Source organism: Arvicanthis niloticus, chromosome 4 (assembly GCF_011762505.2).
Source record: "Arvicanthis niloticus isolate mArvNil1 chromosome 4, mArvNil1.pat.X, whole genome shotgun sequence".
Lineage (NCBI taxonomy): Eukaryota > Metazoa > Chordata > Mammalia > Rodentia > Muridae > Arvicanthis > Arvicanthis niloticus.
The window spans coordinates 15805206-15825775 of NC_047661.1; the positions used below are offsets into that span (position 1 = coordinate 15805206).

Genomic DNA, 20570 nt, shown 5'->3' on the forward strand with positions numbered 1-20570 from the left:
GGCCGATTGTTGCTACTTGATGCAAACAGACTGCCGAACTGTTCCAAGGATAGCAGCTACCGCAGGGATTACAAGGATAGCAGCTACCGTTGGTACTACAGCTAAAATCGAGAGCTGGTTACTCATCCAAAGCGGAAGCCCCAGGAACTTCAGCAGGAGAGAGCGGCAGCAACGGCAGATCTCTCAAGTTCAAGATGCTTCTCGCCTTCTAATAATGTGTTCACGATCCAGCCCTCAACCTAATTCTTTTGCAGACGGAAAGACTTATCCTAAAGTTTTTTTTTTCCTCCTCTGCTCGTTTCCCCTATAGACAATGTAATTTTATGGTGGAAAAAAAACATTAATAATAATTATAATATAGGTTTATTGTTTACTTCCACACAGACATAGTCCTCTGCCCCACGAATCAATTCTCTGTCCAAGACTTTTCATTTCTTTTCTTTTTCTTTCTTTTTTTTTTCTTCCCGTTTGGGCGAAGTGTCTGCTCCCCCCCCCCCCCAGCTCCCCGCGCTCGCTCCCCGCCCCCTGCCGCCCTCCCCGTAGCTCCCTTTCTCCGCCTCCTCGGCGATTGCCATCTGACAAGATCTCCAAATCAAAGTGATAAATCGCTCCAAACTTTTTTTGGCGGCGCTGAGATGTTGGAGGGGCGTCTAACGCGCATGTGCGAAGGTGTCCAAACTGACAATGCTAGAGATAGCGAGTGTGGATTGAGAGAAAGAGAGAGAGGGAGGGAGAGAGTGTGAAAGACCGAATGTGTGCGTGTGTGCGTGTGTGAGACTAGAGAGAGAGAGAGTGAGAGAGATAGAGAGATAGAGAGAGAGAGAGAGAGTGAGTAGGGGGGGAGAGAGAGAGAGAGACCAAAAGAAGGAAAAGATCCAAGAAAAAAAAAAAAACCTAACCACCCAGCAGCGGCTGCAGGACTGGGCACAGCATGAGATCCAAAGGCAGGGCAAGGAAACTGGCCACAAGTAGGTGCAATATCCCTTTTCTATTGGCTTCCCCCCCACCCCTTCTCTGCCATCTTGCATATCTGTGTCTAGCGCTCGGGGAGAGAGCGCGGGCTGCTTTGGCGCGGGGACCCCGGGTGGAAGGCAGGCAAAGCGCAGCCTGCAGCCCGAGCAACCTGCCGATTCCTGCCTCCGCGCCCTGGCTCCTGCTCTGGGAGCAGTGGAGGCGCGGTAGCCCTGAGCCCCGCACCAGGACCAGCTGTGGCAACTCCGGGGTGGGGGTGGGGGCAGCAAAAAGCTGGGTGGGAGGGAGGAGAGCGCACGCGAGTGAGCGCGAAGGGGTGGGGGGAGAGGAGAGTGTGTCCCCCTCCCCTCCCTTCCCCCCAGGCGGGGGAGAGTCGCCTCTAGCCAACCAGCTAGTCCCCGGAGCGGGAGGAGGGGGTGGGGGGGGAGAGGGTAGGGGAAGGGCGCCTTCCCGAAGCTCTGTTTGTTTCTGGGGTTTGGGATGGGTGGCGGGCTCAGAGGGAGCCGCGGTGGCTGTGGCGGCAGCCGGCCCCGATGGAGTTGGGAAAAGTTGCGAGGCGGCCGCTTGCAAGTTGCGCGGGCGATCGGCGCTGCGCCGAGCCGCGGCTGCGGTAGTGGGCGCTGTGCGCTCGGTCCTTGTGCGCGGCGGCGTGAGCGGCGCGGCAGGAGCCCCTGGGGAAGGGGAGGCAGAGGTGGGGGTGGGGGGCGCGGTCCTGGGGATGGGGTGGGGGGGGAACCCCGGCAGCGCGGAGCTCTCGGCTCTGCAGAGTCACTCGGCAGGTGGGGAGAACGGAGGCCGCGCCTGCGTTCCCAGGCCCCGGCGTGGAGGAGGCGCGGCCAGCCGAGAACGCTGCACCGCAAGGCCGGGAGGGCGCGCTCCGATCCGAGAAGCCCCGGCTGGCAGGGCGCCGAGTGACCCCCAGGGGGCGGGCTGTCGGAACTCGGGGCCGCCGAGGGGGCGCAGCTCAGCCTGCCGCTCTCTTTCTGGGTGCAGCCTGGGTCCCGGGTCACTCGTCCTCCCCGGCGCCCTCTGTCTGCCCGGAGCGGAGCAGCCTCGGTCACGCAGGACTAGGAGAGTGGGGTTTGGGGCTACGGGGGGACAGGACTCCCATCCCCCCCACGCTTTCAGAGAAGGCTTGGGTGACACTTCGGGACAGGGTACGGTGGGAAGCGTTGCTTAGCACGGACTAGTAGGCATCTGAGCTGGGTTTGTTCAAATGCTTCTGCCCAGCGTTGAAGGGGACCCGGCGAGCAGCTGCAGTATACTTAACTCCCTCGGATATCAGAGCTGATTGGAGAGGGGACGGGCCAGGCCGCTCATGCCTCTAGCACTTGGACTCGAGGAATCTCGAACTCTCTTGATTGTTTTGTTTCGGCTCAGAGAGACGAAAGATAGGATGTGGGTAGTATGTTTTCCCCACTGAAGTTCCCAAGCGCACCCTCCCCACGCCCCTTCATCCCCTGCACATTGGAATTTAGGGCTGGAGGCGCTCCATGTGGCACCACCGGGCGCTTCCTGGCACAGCGGCGCCGGCTACAGTCGCAGCCCCCCTGCATTCCCGATGTGGAGAATCCAGCTTTAACGCCCGGCCGAGACGCCGTCCTCTCAGGCGTCTTTTCAGAGCTCCAGCCACTCTGCACTCACACACTCTCTAGCGGCATCTTTTCTCTCTCGGAACTCAGGTCGCAGGGATCAATCAACCTAAATACAGGGCCATCGGCCTCCTGGGTCAGTCAGCCTGCTTCTTTCTCTGCTCCAACCGCTCAGTTCACTTCGTTGCAACAGTGTAAAGTGCGCCAGCGAAACTGTTTTTCCTGTTGGTTTTTCATTGAGCCCGGTGTCTTTATTTTCATCTGAGAGGGAGTAAATGCACACATGCTTGATGGCTTTGGGACTTCAAAGGTTAGGGGTGTGAGTGTGTGTGTGTGTGTGTGTGTGTGTGTGTGTGTGTGTAGGCGTGGAGATCATTTCAACCGAGCAGTAAGTTGTGAAATGAAAGCCTAAGGCTTTGCACCCTGCCTGGTTGCCCGGCATCTGACGAAGCGAAAGCAGAACGCAAAACCTTTCGAATTTTCTTAAGGATCGCCCCCCACCCCCCCCCCCACTCCCACCCCCGACCCTGCGAGCCTTAGTTATTTTAATTGCTAAGCAAGCTGTACACCCTGTAGCCCAATACTGAGTCCAGGAGCTCAGCCTCCTTTCTGATCTGATGAGACATGTCAGTCACCTCATGTGAGACACATTGATTTTTGTCTGGTGCTGGGTAAGGATGCCCGTGTGCTCTCTAAAGAGCAGGACCGCAGCCTTCGGAACTTTTCCTGCAGAGCCCCAGGTTCCCACTAGCAGGGCTTTACTGCTTCGGCGGCTGCCTTTCAGAGACTCCGGCGCTGCTTTGTGCAGTTTTCCAGCTACCGTTTGAGCAATAAAGGAAATCATATCAGAACTACGGATTTTTGTATTTTAAAGCGCTATTTCCTTTTGCCGAACTGCGCGTGGCAGAGGTGGCTGGTGACCCCTGCGGTGCAATCATCCAACGGAAACTTAGCTGTTTGCAGGCACTGTTTCTTTTTCCCCTCTTCCTGAGTTAGGGAGAGGTAATGTAACCAGCATATCTGAAACAAAACAAGACAAAACCAATTTACTATAACCGTGGCAATGTAAGCATTGCAAGAGAAACAAACCACACACAGTTCTTTCTCTCATTCTTGGTTATTCCTTTTCTTTTGTGGATGTCTTTGGTGGATGTCAGTTTAGTTCGGTCTCGGCTAAAGCCCATGGTTAGAGACCAGAGACCACATACCTTGAAAATATTCCCTGATGTTACGTACACTATCTTGGGTCTAATTTACAGGACTTATTTTTTACACAATACTTGAAACTAATAATTTCGTTATAAACCGTACGGGAAGACAGAAAGGTTTGATGTAAAAAGTTTTTTAAAAGGGAAAACCAAGAGAACAGACATATGTACTGCCTAAAACCTTTGACTTACATTTCTATCTTCGAGAAAAGAAAACTAAATAAGGCAATCCCATTCTGGCCGCCAGGAGACTTCTCAGCCGTTTTATTTGGGGTGTGTGGGGCAGCTGGAGAAGCACCTGGGCCTTGCCAGAAATTCCAGTTGCCACTCTTCCTGGGGTGGGGGTGGGGGAAGGGAGTGAGGTAGGGTCTGCTGTGCAAGTTTAGAGCCTAAAATAATGGAGGGAAACCCACCCCACTTTGCCAAAGTACCAGCCTGCGGGGTTTCAATCAAAGCAATGAACATATTGCTTCCACTAACCCTCTTATTCCAGGTCTCCCCGGAAGCCGCTTCTAAGGGGATGAGATTATCAAAACCCTGGCAGTGACAGTGACAGGAGGCACTTGTTACATCTGTACTTGAGCTTTGTTTGGGAACAGGCACTAAAGTAGGAAAGGTACATGCCGGCTCTGCTCTGCCTCCCTCGTTTAAATTCGTTCTCGCAGAAACAGCACCTAGGATTCCAAGGTTAATTCACAGCCATGTTCATGCAGGACTGCTTGCATGCTCGTTCACCCCTAAGAAGCTGAATCGAAATAGAGACTTGCTTTCGAGTATATGCTTTGCAGGAGGAAACATTGTTCTTCCGACAGAGGCTGAGGCTTCTTCTAGAAAGGCGCTTCGGTTCGCCATTATTTGAGCATTACCCTGGCTGGCTTAGAGCTTCTTTATTTCATTTGGCACTTTGAGGTACCATCTCACCGTGGTTCTCAATCCCCTTTGGATCTGTGTTTAGGAGAAGGTTAATTATGCTTTTCATTTTCCCCTCATCCCCAACGCCGTGGGAGAGAACGCTCATTAGCTGGAGAGCCTTGTGCTGGGACTGGGAGTCTCAGGTTTTGGTGACTGTGTGCCTCTGCTCTGTGTCCTCTGAGTGAGCTCGCCATTTTTGAGGATAGCCCCGTCTCACACCAAGTCTCTCCCTGTAGCCCGACCCGACCCGGGGCCTACTCCTCTGAACTGACACTCAGCAAATAGAAATTAGGACATTCCAGAAGATACATTCTCTCATCTCTCATCTCTCATCTCTCATCTCTCATCTCTCATCTCTCATCTCTCATCTCTCATCTCTCATCTCTCATCTCTCATCTCTCATCTCTCTCTCTCTCTCTCTCTCTCTCTCTCTCTCTTGTTGACAGTAATGAATCTTGTAAGCAGTTTCTTTTTAAACTTGTGGTCGTTTGAGAGTTTATTTTGTTTTGCTTTTGGAAGTATGGGGCAGGTTAACAAAGGCTACAGCATGGACCAGGGCAGGAAGGCCACAGTTGAGGACTTATGGCTGGGTCTAACCCCGGGCCAGAGAGGGAAGGGGGCACAATTAGTAATTAATTCCCTGAGCTCCCACGGTGGACTCCTTTCTTGTGACATCCCCCAGGTGGAGGGATTTGACTTGTCTGGTCATGAGCTTATTCCTTGTTCTTAAGGTACCAGGAGCTAGACAGAGCTCAATTCTTTAATTCTTTATAGTTGATGATACCCCCACTCTTCATTTCGAAACCTGGCTCTATGGGGCCTCCAAGCTGGGCAAGAAAAGTCGCAGGAATGAAGGAGTCCATTCCTTCAGAGCATACCGGTCCCAGTTCCTTCTGGTCCAGATGCCTCCCCAGACTTCTTGTTTTGAGCTCAAGGATTAAACTGTGCGCCCCCTCTTCCACTCCAGGGTGCTTAGCGTCTAGTGCACCACTTGCCTTGAGCCTTGTTTACAACAGTGTAGACAGATGCAAACCTTGGGTAAATCCCTCACAGTCCTGTCCCTGGTTCTGGAACATTCTTGTGCACTTCTTCTGCAGGGCATTACCTAAGGCCTGAGGGAGGGGCTCTGAGGTGGGGACATGGGCTGGGAGGAAGCAGACTCACTGCAAAGAGGAGGCACTATTTTCTTGGGTCATGCTTAACCCTTTCCGTACTGGAAGCTGCTGCCTCTGCATTTCTGTAACAGTCTGCTTCTCCTTCTGAGGTGATCCAGCAGGTCTCTGACCATATTCCCACCCCACCAGCCAGGACCCTCTTTCTAAAATTAGATTCTTCCCTCTTCCCACACTTCTGGCCTCCTGAGGAGCTTCAAGGGAGACTGTGTAGAGAGGACAGCAAGAGGGAGAGGGGAGGGACCAGAGAGGGGCAGAATTCTTCTCCCAGACCCCTAGTTTGTACACACGGGTATCCCCACCCTTAATATATATATATATATATATATATATAGAAAAAAATTCTCCTTAACTGCTTTTGCTTACCTGCCATGCAAGAAGCTTCAGAGAAGTTTCAGCACAGGGGAGAAACTGTTTACAAAACTCTGCAGGTATGGGGCAGGGCTGGGGCTGAGCACTGAAGAGAGAAGCACCGCTGCCCTCCTTTAAGTGCCCTGGTTGGAGCAGATTGTTTGAGTGTGGTTCAGATACTGATGTGGCTACGACTAATGGCTTCTACCTTTTTAGTTCAAGTGGGAAGAGAGACAGGCCTGGATTCCTTGTCCAATGGGTCCCTTTGGAGACCGGGTCCTGGCTCCTGGCCAGTTCTGTACAATGTCAACATTGAATATTTGAATTCCCAGACTCCATTTAACAAGTTTCTAAATAAATAAACTCATTGTGTGTCCGTGTTTAAAATTATTTCACCTCTTTCATAAAAGCTTAATACGTTGATCTTGCAAGTCAATTTTCAAAAAAATAAAATAAAATAAGATAAACAAACAAACAAACGGAGCTTAAGTCATTTTTAGTAGCCAGCATGCCACAGTATGTGTGCACTGCAAAGGCCAGCATGCCACAGTATGTGTGCACTGCAAAGGCATTCTCGTACTAGGGTGTGGGTAGAGCTTGTTAGAGGTTGAGTTTTTCCATGGGGCTTGATAGCAAACCAGAATAAAAGAAAACAAAACATTCAGAAAGATAGCAACTTAGAGCAAAACAAATCAAATAGAATAGGGTAAGTTCAGAAAATCAGTGAAATATTAATCATATCTAAAATGAGTGTGTAATTGTGTGAATTTAGTGTCTTGAGTTATTTGATAATTCTGAACAGGGTTTCCCTGGCTACATAGAGACCTTTCAACTCTCAAAAAGTACAAAGTCATGGAGGAAGGATCCGTTTATGCGGTTTTGTTTCTAGGCATTTTCTTTGTTTCTATGTAAGCTGGATGGAACACATATATTGTTCCAATGACTCCGTTTGGTTAAAAGAACAATATGAATCTTACTGTTGTACTTATTTCCAGCAGTTTTTTGAACAGCCACATAGTGTTTTATGCAGATGGGCGCTCCATGACATGTCATGTTGTTCTAAGACTTTTTTTCTTTTTCTTTCTCTCTTTTCTTTCTTTTTTCTTTTTCTTCTTTTGTTTTCTTTTTTTGAAAAGTAAGTTCCAGGTCTTTTTCGAGTGTGGACTCCATCTGGAGTTGTTAGGAAAGAAAGTGGAATTTGCTTTAATTTATTTATATAAAGTCCATTATTAAAAAGAATAGGATTTGAAAGGGCACATAGCAAAAACCCATAACATTTAGCTGGTAACGTGGAGAGAGCTCAAAGCCAAGGGAAAAATACCAGCAACGCATGCAAACCCCGAAATAGACTACAATGACCTCGGCCATTTTTGTTTTCAGAAATAATAGCCATGATTAAACTGGGGGGAGAGTTTGGCTCGGATATGTGTTCTTCTGCATTATTGTTAAGTTCTTTTGTCGTTAAAGAACTGTTTCATTATAAGAGGGGAGAAAGCAACTGAATTTTTAATAAAATTCCTGACTCTTCAAAGGTGTTCATTCTGGAATTACTTTTAATTTTGACTTTAGTTATTCTATTTAACAGCAAACAGGTTTTTGGTTTGCATGTTCAGTCCAATCATAGACTACTAATTTTATTATAATTCTAAAGGACAATTCATCTAGCAAACAGATTGTTTTAATTCTTCTGTTAAGGACCTGCTCAGGAGTCAATGGCTGTGTGACAGGGAGGACTGGGAAAGATTCTTACTCTTGTTAAGAATCTGCCTGAGGATTTAATTTTGTACATTGATGCTGTTCAAATGATGGCATTTACAAAAGTCTTTCAGTGCAGCTGTTGGTAGGGTTTGGTGATATTTTATACAACAAATATTAACGAAGTTCTGCTGTCTGGTAGGCCCCATGCTTGGAAATGTGTGGTTTCAGCTTTCATGAACATTCAAAATGTGCATAGCAGTGTTTGAATTGAGTGTGATCCTTGATTGAACAGCTAGGTCAGCTTCAAGTTATCGGCTGCCTCTTGTGAAGGTGGAGTAATAATACCATCCTTCCTGGGCATCTTTACTTGTGAGGTGGGAATCCCCATACCACGCTCCCTGGGCTCTTTATCTGTGAAGTGGAAGTAGTAATACCATCGTCCTTGGGCTCTTGGGAAGTAGGAGTGATGCGTGTCCATCAGGTGAACATTCGCCAAGTACATAAGCTTCAGTCACCCACTCACTCAATCAGTCAACCAATCAACACTTCTTAATCACTTCCTGTTTGATTTATTAATTAAAATTCCCGAAGAGGAAATACCCTTTCCGTCTCCTAGTCTATGTTTTTATCCAGCCTCAGTTTTAGAAGTATTTATATGCCCATAGGAAAGATCTTGTTTGTTTTCCAAGTAAGTTGTACCCACCCTTGGATAAAGGGAGATTGCATATACAATGGAGACACATTAAAATTGAAGCCAAACTAGGCAATAAATTTATTGTGAAAAGTCAAGAAGTTTGTTTATTTTGTGTGTGTGTATGTGCTGTGTTTGTGTGTGTATGTATGTGATGTATGTGTGTATATGTGTGTGTGGCATGTCTGCTTCTGTATATGTGTGGTATGTGTGTGTATGTAATGTATGTGTATATGTGTGTTTGTGTGTTTATGCATGTATGTAGTATATGTGTTTGAGTGTATTTATGTATATGTGTGGTATGTGTGTGTATGTATGTGATATGTGTGTATGTGTGTGTGTATGTGATATATGTGTGTATGTGTGTGTATGTATGTGATATATGTGTGTATGTGTGTGTGTTTATGTATGTATGTGATATATGTGTGTATGTGTTAATGTATGTCTTTCTTTCTCTCTATGTTGCTCATCATTACTTGGTTAAAAACAACAACCACAACCACAACCACAATAACAACCACCAAACTGAAACACCTCGTTCTCCTCTTATTGCCACAGGACACCAATCGTTTTTATTTCTTATTTAATCCCATTCTTTGATTTGTGGGCTAGGGGAATGGGGGCAGTAAATATTTTGGAGACATGTGGTTCTCTATGGTGGAGACAACTACTGAGGGTATTCAGAGCAAAAGTTGGCCCCTGCCTTTCTGGGAGGGTCCAGATGTCATGTTCTGCACATCTGTTACTAAGGAGTCCAACTGATATTGAGAACCTGAATCCAAGGGAAGGCGAGAAACTTTTTTTTTTTTTTTTTTTTTTTTTTAAGGATTGGCTATATTAACTGACTGGAATGGCTTTCTTGGAAGTGAAAGATATACTCGGAGGGCATGTGAAAATAAACACATTGGTCTCTGTAATCATGGAGTGTGTTGCTAACGTAGGCACAGGTGAATGGGAAGCAAAGGCTCTGAGGATTCCGAGGGCAAAAAGCCACGGTGCAGCAGTAATGCAATAGACGCTGCTAATGAAGGTTGGACCGATCGATTATATTAATGTGATCAATGGACTTCTCAGTGAATGCTTTCCCATTGAACAACATAGCTGGGCGTTGCCGTACACATAGATGTGTGTTTGAGTAGTAATGAGCTAAGCTTATCAGAAATTCCGATGAGTTCTTAGATACTTGTCCCCCTATTTTGTACCCAATGCTAAGATCTAATTCCATTACACCCTGGAGCCTGGGTGACTCTGAGCATTGATTCTGGTTCAGAGTCTGCCTCTCAGCTGCTCACTGGCTGAATGAAGTGGAAGCATGTGGCTTGATCATCCTGTGTTCCAGCTTCCTTCCTTCTGAACAGAGGCAGTTGTATCATCTGAGATTTGACCACCCAATGGATATAGAATGCATTAAGTGGAATGCAGGTACAACGCACGTTCATTATGTTCCTCTAACTTTTTAGGCTTCTTTCTGCCTTCAGCCTAACATGCTATTTCAGTCTCTTCCTCTGGCCCTTCTGTTGCTCCCTTCTAGCTCTTAGCTGTGATATTGCTAGTGATACAAGCACATTTGGAAAGGAGGTATCATTCAAAATCTTCACCAATAATACCCCTCATTTACATAGTCTGTAAATCAATGCATACTGTCCTTTGACTATTAATGGGTAGTTCTTTATGATCCTGTTTAATTCCTCACTTATCTCTGCTTCTTCTGAAGCATTTCCCGAGACATTACTTCTCTACACCATTTCATCTCAATTGTACAACGTAAACATGTCATCATTTTGGAATTTTATGATACATCTCTCATCTTCATTGTGTCTATCCTCTTTTTCTGGCTTAACTGCAAAGTTCTCACAGAGTCTTTGTCTGATTTGTGCCTACTCTAAGGTGTGCGTAGGCAGTTGTCATTCCCATTAGGAATGTTTAGTGCTGGCCTTTGATGGGTTATACAAAACCCCTTAAGTTTCTATGCCTGAGAAACCCGCATAATTGGTGATGTCAGCACTCAGAGTCAGGGATAGCTGAAACTTTAGCTGCATACTAAATTCCCAGTTGGCCTATCTTAACAGTGATAAACCACCTGGAAAGCACATTTAGAAAGGAGGTATCATTCCAAATTTCCACCAATAGTATCCGTCATCTTGCCAGTAGGCACATCTCCTGGCTCCTTACTTGAGTCACACCTGACTCTAAATGCAGCTCATGTGAAGCTGTAGCATGTCAGTGGAGTCAAAAGAGAGACAGTGAAGGCTTTGAGGGATTCAAGGCATTCCTGTGTGGCGACTCATGGGGACTTTCATCCCACAAAACTCAGCAGAAGTCACATTTCTATGTAAGTTCTGACCTGTTCATATTATATTAATATACAGCATAAAAACAAGAGTTTTGTGGTCTATTTTAGTGCTCCATTGTGATTAAGAAGTCTTCCACACAGTTTAAACTTGACAGATGATGATGTACTGAATCTTGTTTTACTGAGACTAGATGAAGCCCACTCTTTCTACTCTGTCTCCTTCAGAGACATGTAAGACTGACTTCTTCTCTGTCTGTCCACTCCCCCACTCTGTTTCACAAGTGCCTCATTTCCATGGAGGAAACAGAATTATTTCTGAGACCACTTTGCTCAGACTTGAACTACAGAAGGGTTTCAGCACTGTAAGCATCTTGCCTCAAAACCTGTCCGTGTGACTTCCTGTGCTGGTATTAGGAATGCTTACAAATTGGGTAAGAGCCCTTTGTGTGTGTGTGTGTGTGTGTGTGTGTGTGTGTGATGCAGGTGTACATGGAGGCCAGAGACCATTGTTAGGTTGTCTTTCTCATTTCCTTTTGTGCTTTATTTTCAAGACTGGCTCTCTTGCTGAACCTGAAGAACACCTCTTTGACTAGACTAGCTAAGCAGTGCATCTGGGGGATCTTCCTGACTCATTACTGGAGTTTCAGATGTATGCACAGCCATGTCTGGATTTCATGCTTTCCAGAAGGTATCAAAATACATAGCCAGTTTCATAACACTTTGAGAGTTCATGAACTTCCAAATTCCAGTCATGAATATTAAGGAAGTTTACCTCTAAACTCAGCCTGGTGTATTATTATGTAAGATCCTAAAGTCCTCAACATTCTTTTAGAGTAACTTTAGAAATGTTATTCTTTTTATATCACACAATTTACACTCAATATATAACTAAAAGACTGTGTCACATAGAAAGTGCAATTTGTTGTTGTTTTTGCTGTATTCCACTTGCTAACGGGCTCTTCACTTATCTTCACTTATCTTTCTATGAAAACTCCTGCACTTTTCCTTTTGTACATAACAGGTATTAGCACATATATGCTTATACACATGCACACATACATGCATATATACATGCACATATACATACATACATGTATACATGCACACATACATATATACATACATTATACATACATACATGTATACACACATGCATAAATAAATACATATGTATATACACTCATACATACATATATGTTTACAACTTGCTTTTGTCAGTACATGTCATTCTAATTCCTTCTTTTCAAAGGCAGCAGAGTTCCACTGTTTGGACCTAACACATCATTCTCAAGCAGTTCTCCGGTTTAGAATGACATTTCAGTATTTTTCCAGTTTTCAGAAAAGAACAGACAGGGAAGTTCCCCTAACTATGGCTCTGAGGGAAACTGAAAGCTAAGTCTACAATTAAAGGAAGCTCACAGTTCAGAATGAAGCTTGCTGGCCTCTGAGATGCAAGCACAGCAGGCTTCCAGGAGGTCAAAGAGGGTTGCCTCACCCTGTCAGGGCAGATCTGATTTCCAAGCATCTTTACAGTCCCCCCCACAACCCCCACCAGAGGATCAAGGGTCTAAGCCCAGAGCCAAGGTACATCTTTGAAAGATCCACTGTGATCTATCTGAGATTTGAGCTTGAGGAATTTCTTTGGATCTGTCTTTCTGCCCCATTTGCATTTTCTCCTGCTGTGCAGAGCAGGCCTTTCTTGAATCAATACACACAGTCCCAACTAGACAAGCAGGTTGTCAGGGTTTAAAGTTTTAATTTATTTTTTTTTTGTAATTTCCTTGTTGAGGTGGTACATTATTATCACACTGCCCTGTCCAGTGAGTATACTTTAAGCTGGTAGATGCAAGTGTCGAATAATTGAGGAAGGTTAGTGAGGCCAATATAAACTTACTTTGATATTCTTAAAGACTTGTCTATAATAATTTCTAGCCTATGAATTGGAAAGACCATTTATATAGCCAATGTTTTTAACTGGCTAAGCAGACTATGGAAAAAATTTTATAATGGAAACTATCTCTTACTTATAACTATAACATTTAAAAAGTGACAGTATAATATTATACTCTGAAGCCCATCAGATGCAAAACTCTATTTTATTATAAGTTATAAACCAGGATAGGGAGATTTCTGAAGGGTGACTTTCTTTGGCAATGTTGTTGAGTAAAAATAAAAAAAAAATCCTGAAATAATTAGCTCAACTCACACACACACACACACACACAGACACACAAACACAGAGGTTTGACTAGCTGGGGTTTAGTTCTATTGGGAACTACTTCGTTTTATTAAAGCTCATTGGATTGTATGAGATTAAAACTATACTGAATATTTTAGATTATGTTTGCCCAGATACCACTCAAGGAATTAAAATACAACCGTATAAATCTTTTAATGAATTAAGTTACTTCAATTTTGATTCCTTAGAGTACAGAAGTTGTTATGAGTTCATTTTTCAATTGTGTGTGTATGTGTGTGTGCGTGTTTGAATGCATTAAGGGGGCATGGAACAATGTTCCTAGTTAACATTTTTTTCAAAATACATTTTAAATTAAATTCATCAGATCGGGCCAATAAACAGAGTGGCTGGTATAGATGGAATGACAAACAGAGAAACTCTGTTCCTTAGAATCATTTGACAGATGGACATATGGGTTGGCTGTAGTTTCTAAGTAAGAAGGTAGCTCTGTCATGTCGATGTTTATCAGTGATGACAAAGCAGTTTCAGAGCTTGGAGCAGATCCAGAGTTGGGAAGCTTTGGTGCTGTCTTACAGACTTGGGATCTTCCATCTGAAAATAAACCTATGTTGTATTTCTCTCCACACCTGTTGGACACAGAGGCCTTTGGCTACTTTATTCAATGATTCACACATTAATGTGGGCAGTTTTTGTTCAAGATATTTAAGAACAAAACCCAGGTTATTTATAAACATTGTGCTGTTGGTAATCACTGCCCCCTACTCATACAACAGATGTTTATTTATCACTTAAATTCTAAGAGAAGGAAGTCAAGAGACAACAACCCTGGCAAGGCCTCTTGCCCATGTGGAGCTCACATGGGTTATGTGCTAAGGAGTACCCAGCACATCAACGGCGCTGGAAATGTGTGTGGCAGTCAGGGGATAGATTCAGGCATTGGTTCTCACTCTCCATCTCACGAGACAGGGTCTTTCATTGTTTGCCCCATGCATATGCCAATCTAGTTGACCCCCAAGCTTCTGGGAATTCTGTTTCTGCCTCCCATCTCTCTACAGGAGTTAAGTCACAGACATGCACCAACACTCCCAGTTTTACAGGACTTCTGGGGATTTGAACTTGGGTCCTCAAGCTTGTTTGGAAAAACAATTAAGTTTCTGAGCTCAATGGGCAATCTTTATCACGTGCTTGATGGGTGGCACACTGACAGAAAGTTGCAGACACAGACATTTGCTTTCTTCTTAATTCTTGGCAGAGGCAGATAAGACATACATGTTATAAGTAATATTCACTTCAATTTTGTGGCATGCATTTATGGACACGTGGTACACATTTAGTTGACTCTATGTACTAGGAGCCTACAAAGATGTTTCTGTATCTTTATGGATAGAGGGAGTGAGAGCCCTGTGTTTGATCTGCAAACACTAGGTTAGAGGCAGCATAAAAAAAAAAAAAAAAAAAAAAAAAAACCACTAAATTTCTGGACCCCAAATTCAGTTCAGTTAAATAAATATTTATTGAGCACACACATTAAGAATTTCAAGGCACGCACTGAGCATACAAAGAGAAATAAAATGTGTTCCCTGACCTTAAGGAAGGTAGAATCCTTTGGGATGCATGCAAACATGCAAACAGATTGTTTCCATGCAGGGGTGGGACCTGGTGATGTGAATGAAGGCAAGGACAGTGGTCAAGCTGACTGAAGTGCAGTGTCCTGAACAGTAGGACTGTATGGAAAGGATGTCCCCATGTGAAAGGATGTCCCCATATGTCTTGTCAGTTCTCAAACAAGAATTCACTATTCCTTTATTTCCTTTTCACGAAAAAGGTTTTACTTTTGAGAATTACAACTTAAATGATTTTTTAAAAGATTTCTAAAATATTTATTTGTTTTTATTTTCCTGTGTGGGGGTGCCTGTCTGGTGCCCATGGAGGAAGGCACTGGATCCTCTAGAACTGAACCTGCAGAAGACATGTGAAGCACCGTGTTGGTGTGAGGAATCAATCCTGGGTTTTCAGGAAGAGCAGCTTGTGCTTTTAACCACTGAGCAATCTCTCCAATTCTTACAAAACCTTTTAAATTACATTAAGTGTGTGTGTGGGGGGGGGGCGGGGGGCTTGGATATGCTAGGGCATGAGTGTGGAAATCAGAGGATAACTTTTGAGAATTGGTTCTCTCCTCACACACACACTGTGTGGATCCCAGAGACCCAACTCAGATTATCAGGCTTTGCATCAAAAAGACTTTGCCTGCTGAGCTAAGCACTAGCCTGACAGTCTGTGTTTTTAGTGTGCTTTAAGATGTTTCTGGGCCTTCAAACATCTACTGTGAGAGAAATTTGTATGTCAGGTGGCAGTCCAGTGTTTCAGGAAAGGCCCACACACTGAATTTGCTCTGTTTGCCTCTGTCTGTCTGTCTGTCTGTCTGTCTGTCTGTCTGTCTGTCTCTCTCTCTCTCTCTGTGTGTGTGTGTGTGAGAGAGAGAGAGAGAGAGAGAGAGAGAGAGAGAGAGAGAGAGAGATCACATTAACTGAGTAGGCACAGGATATCCTTGGGTCTCTGCTCCTAGTGTGGCTCTGTGGATGAGCAGGTCACCCCTTCCCACTACCTCAGTTTTACAGTTTTATCCCATGTGTAATTTTCATACCCTTTCCTGTCACTGGTCAATAAGTTCTTTTGGGAGGAGTTTCCTCTATTATCCATGTGCAGCTCTTGGAGCAAAATGATGCCCAAACTGAAATTTTCACGGTTTCAAAAGGAATGTCTTATTTCTAGGCTCAATCTTCCTCCTCCCAGTTGCTCCTCTTCCTTTTCCATTCTCCCTTTTTTCCTCCTCCTTTCTGTTCTTATTCTTTTTATCTTGAGACAGGGTCTCATGTAGTCCAGGTTAGCTTCAAAATTTCTCTGTAGCAAAGGATGACCTGGGACTTCTGGGATTATAGGCATGGACTACAACACTGGTTTATACGGTGCTCGGGATGCAGTCCAGACAGGTCATCGTGCATGCTGGGCAAGTATTTTAGAAACTGAGAGGTACACCCCAAGCCCTAGGTTTAATTTTTATCCAACACAGAAAGAACATTACCCAAAGATGGCTGTGTTGTCTGAAAAGTAGCTAGCGCCTCATACTGCCATGTGATTTTCGTTGTTCATAAAACAGAAATAAAGAAAAAAAAAAAAAAAAAAGAATTACTTTCTCTTCCAGCTCTCTTCGCCAGCATCTTGCTGAGCTGTGTGTGTGTCCCAGCCAATGTTCCAGACATAGGCTTGGCATGGAGAAAGGCACATCCAATGTCATTACTACTGGGCATGAACTGAAATCCTGAGCAACCCCTCCCCACTCCCCAACCCCCACCCCGTTTGTCTCCGTGCAGATGATGCTAGTAACTTAAGCTTCCTGTTGACAATATTGTAATGTTAAAATACAGCGCAGATGTTTGACTCATTAGCAGCCTTGTATCTTCGCCTCTTTGACTTGGTAGCTGGGTCATTAAAGAGGGTGGGGAATGCCAAGGTAAAATGCATCATGTATCCAGAGTTTTCACTGGGTCTCGAGATCATCAGCCAGCTCTTCCTGTCCTTGAATGATGGTAATATAAGTCACCAAGGTTTACTTCTGTTACCGAGTGCAGTGTAAGGGGCTATACTCTTAATCAACCTTTTAAATTAATCTTGGACATTAGCCAGGACTGTAGATGGCCTCTGAGGTATGGAAAATTTGGCTACCTGTTTCCTTTACTGATTTCAGAGTGATTAGCCTGTCTGCATCACCATTAACTAGGTATAATTCATCATGGCTAAGAGCTTTGCTAACAGAGGGTGCCTTCTACAATGATTGAGGCCCCATCCACCTTAAGGATAGGTTTAAAAGTTCTCTTCCACCTCAGATTCGAATGCTTCAGAAATATATTTTGAAGGTTACGGAGGTGGCTTAGTGGGTAAAAAATGCTTTCTGTTTAAGTATGGGAACCTGAGTTTGCATCTCTAGTGCTCATGCGGAAGTCGGATGTGGTACTGAATGCCTGTGACTCCATACTTGAGGAAAAGACAAGCATAGCTGTCAAGTTTTCTGGCCAACCGTCCTAGATGAAATGATGAGCACCAGGTCCAGTGAGAGACCTCATATCAAAAAATTCGGTGGTTTATGATGGTGAGACCCTATTGCTAAAGACAACACTTATAAATCTTGTTAAACAGAGAGGTCAAACTTGTGCTTAACTCAGGGTTCTACCTCTACTGGTTAGTGGTCATGGTACAGGAAGGCACCATGACCTCCTAGAGGAGAAAGGTAAATACTAACCAACTACAACCCCTGTGATCTGCAATGTTAACGCACCAGCTTGATATGCCGATGTAATAGTGGCACACATGTGGGAGTCACCAACCACTCTCTGATTGGCTTTAAAGTCCACTCCGTGAGATGAAACCCATGTCTGACACTGCTTAGGTGGCCAAGAACCTGAGATTGGCTAGGCCATGGACCTAGGAGGAAACCAAACACTATTCTGCTAAATAAACGTATCAATAAAATGACTCTTAGTGACATTCTGCTGTACCTATAGATCAGTGCCTCACTTCTGTAGTTCAAGCGTTCTTCTGTAGTAGATGGGAATCAACACAGAGACCCACAACTGGGCGGTGTGCAGAGAGTGAGAGATTTTGAAGCACTCAATCCTAAATGGGATGTCTTCATCAAACCTCTCCCCTCATGACTTAGGGAGCTGTGTGGAACAGGAGGCAGAAAGAATGTAAGAGCCAGAGGAGATGGGTGTCTCTACTACACAGTGTCTTTAGACACAAGAGGACTTATACACATGTGAGCCTACAGAGGCTGTGGCATCATACAGAAGCTCTGTACAGGTTCAATTTGGATGAGGTCCCAGTACTGAAGAGGAAGCTATCTCCAATTGACATAAACCTTCAGGGAAAAAATAGTTTCTTCAATTAACTCTCACTGTATATATTAATTATACTTAAAAGTAGGCTTCATGCCCAAAATTAGATGGGCATGAATTATATAAAATAAATTTTTATATAGTTATATATATATAATTATATATATTATATATATAATTTATATAAAATAAATTTATATAAAATAAATTTAAGGTATTTTTGTAGACTGTTGTCTCATTTGGGGATTGCATTTGGGAGAGCATATTTTGGTTTTTTGACATTTTGTAGGTTTCTGGACTTTCGTATGTTTTCATCATAATTATCATTGTTGTTGTTAATTGTTTTCTAAAGAGAAAGAGAAAGGGAAAGAACAGGGAGTTGGTGAGTAGAGAGGTGAGGAGAATCTGGGTGGAGCTGGGCTAGGCAAACCATTAACCATTAGAATATGTTCACTAATTTTTTTTTCAATTAGAAAAACTGAAGTGGAGAAGGGATTGAAGAAGATATCCCAATGTCACCTTCTGGCCTCCACAGGCCATGGGCCACATGGCCTGTGAACATAACTGTATACATGTATATACCACATGCATAAACAAATTAAAAAATAGAAAGTGTATTTTGGATGCTATAAGTGTGTATTTTCATGAGTGAAACTGTCTGGGGGAGTCAGGATTGTTATTTAATCTTGGCTTTACTATGTCATTCCTGTGGAACCTTCTGGCAGAGTCTGAACTTGTGGGACCTCAGTACCCTTAGGTAGAAGGTCAGTAATAATCACCTCTGCTTTCTTTTTCCCCATAAAAGAAGAGAACACACATGTTAGTTTTTAATGCCACAAAGAGCTAGGTACATTTAATAATCTAGAATTTGAGTATTGATGTAGAGTCACACTGGATTAAGGTCTTGGCTGGATGACCATAAAGAAGCCACATGACCTCTCTGTGCTTTCTTACTCCACACATTGGAGATCATTTGTCAGAATGAGAATAAATAATAGTAACACCAACAGAGATTATTGAGTTGTTGTGGATGAGTGAAGTTTATTTTCACACCTTTCTGGGGTGGGTATTGCTGTCTTCATTAACGATGAACACTTCAGATATAGGTAACCTTCACCTGAAGCATGAAGCAGGCTCCAGCACTGCTAATCGGCTTCACTCTTGAGCCCAGGAAGTTAATGGGAGCCTTCTACTCTTTTCCATCCTGAAATAATGGCAGAATATCATGTTTCTTGGGCATTTCAATGCTCATAAAAGGTAATACGACTTTAGATTGAAGACACCTGAAGTTAGAGAAGTGATTTCATATACCTCTTCATAGAGGAGTTCTGTTGCAATTTCAGTGAGTAATCTCCTCTGGACAGGGCTGGTCATCTCTTTGTCATCTATTTTTTTTTTTTTTTTCGAGAGTTACCTGCATCTCGGTTTCCTGTTACACGGTGATTTCAGCTTTATTCAGGGAACTTTATAAGTCTTTGTTGAATGAATGACATCATTACTTCATTACTAAAGTTGCAAGCTAATTACACCTTACAACTTCCCAGACAGTGGTGTTGGACTCTGATCTCCACTTTCTTCACAATATACCCGGACTTGAGCTGGCCCAAGCTTACCAGAAAACTTTAAAGGGGAGGAAGGCAAGCCCCAACTTTCTGAATCTTTTCTTTTGTAGCTGTTCACAACTTTTCAGCATCATTTAAACACTTAAATCGCTTGGTTAAATCGCAAAGTATTTGTCTGCTTGGATAATTGGAAAATCTGTGTGATTTGGAAGAGGGCCCAAGAAACTCTCAGACTTAGTACTTTATTGAGTTAAGTTTATGTTGGGAAGAAGGCAATGAAGGAGTTAGAAAAGAGCGACCTAAAGTGGCTGCCCAAGGAAAGCATAGAAAATACTTTCTATGCCCAGAACAAGGGAGATCAGAGTCCCTGGCTCAGGTAGGGAAGCAATCTGAGGTGTGGCTTGAGAAGGAGGTTAAAGAATAATGGAGGGACAGAGAGAGGTTCCACTTCAGTGTAAACCTGCGTTGTCTCCTGTTAACATAAGCATGTAGTGTCTCCCGTTAGTGTAATCCTGTAGGATCTCCTGTTAGTGTAAGCCTTCTTTGACTGGTTACAGGTATCACGTTGTTGGGGAGATTTCACCCAAGAGAGAGTGATTTGGGGAGAATTCTGGAGCTCTGACATTGTTCTGTTCTTGCAGACAATTTAAAGCAGATAACAATGTGTTGTGGTTTAAACACAGGTAACAACTTTCCGGATGACAGGAGAAACTGGCAGCTGCCTTGTGTGGGGGGTCTTTTCAGTCACACCACTGGCTGCTTTTGTCTTTCCACCAGCTTTCCCAGGCAAGGAGAGTGCCGAGCATCTCAGACAGGGCACACAGGGAGCCAGAAATGAAATGTTAAAAAAGAGATGCTCTTTCCCAGAGCATGTTTTTTTCTAGAAACATTAAACAACCGGAAAGTTTGGTTTGGGCTGGAATTGTGTGGTGTGTTAGGGAATTTGGATGTTGGCTGCCAGGACCTCTTGGGACCCATTGCTTCTCATCACTGGATCAGTCACCCACTTGCACACACATGAGAGTTA

General features: G+C 44.0%; 1 protein-coding gene and 1 long non-coding RNA gene across 8 annotated transcripts in view; one reads left to right on the forward strand and one right to left on the reverse strand.

Annotated features, from left to right (window-relative positions):
* Nucleotides 1-579: 579 nt before the first annotated feature.
* The window catches only part of Mecom (MDS1 and EVI1 complex locus), a 543989-nt gene continuing 523998 nt past the window's right edge, over nt 580-20570 (forward strand). For 6 of the 7 annotated variants that reach the window (XM_034500590.2, XM_076932229.1, XM_076932233.1 and 3 more), the window contains exon 1: nt 836-968. In XM_034500590.2, the coding sequence (XP_034356481.2) occupies nt 932-968 (37 nt within the window). In that variant the 5' untranslated portion in view covers nt 836-931. Of the gene's footprint in view, nt 969-20570 lie in introns of all 7 variants that reach the window. The other variant, XM_076932227.1, reaches the window with a different exon arrangement.
* LOC143441956 (uncharacterized) lies at nt 3410-6455 on the reverse strand. Its single transcript, XR_013109758.1, has 2 exons — nt 6223-6455; nt 3410-3584 (listed from the first exon to the last, which is right to left on the reverse strand). It is a non-coding gene; the product is annotated as an uncharacterized LOC143441956 (long non-coding RNA).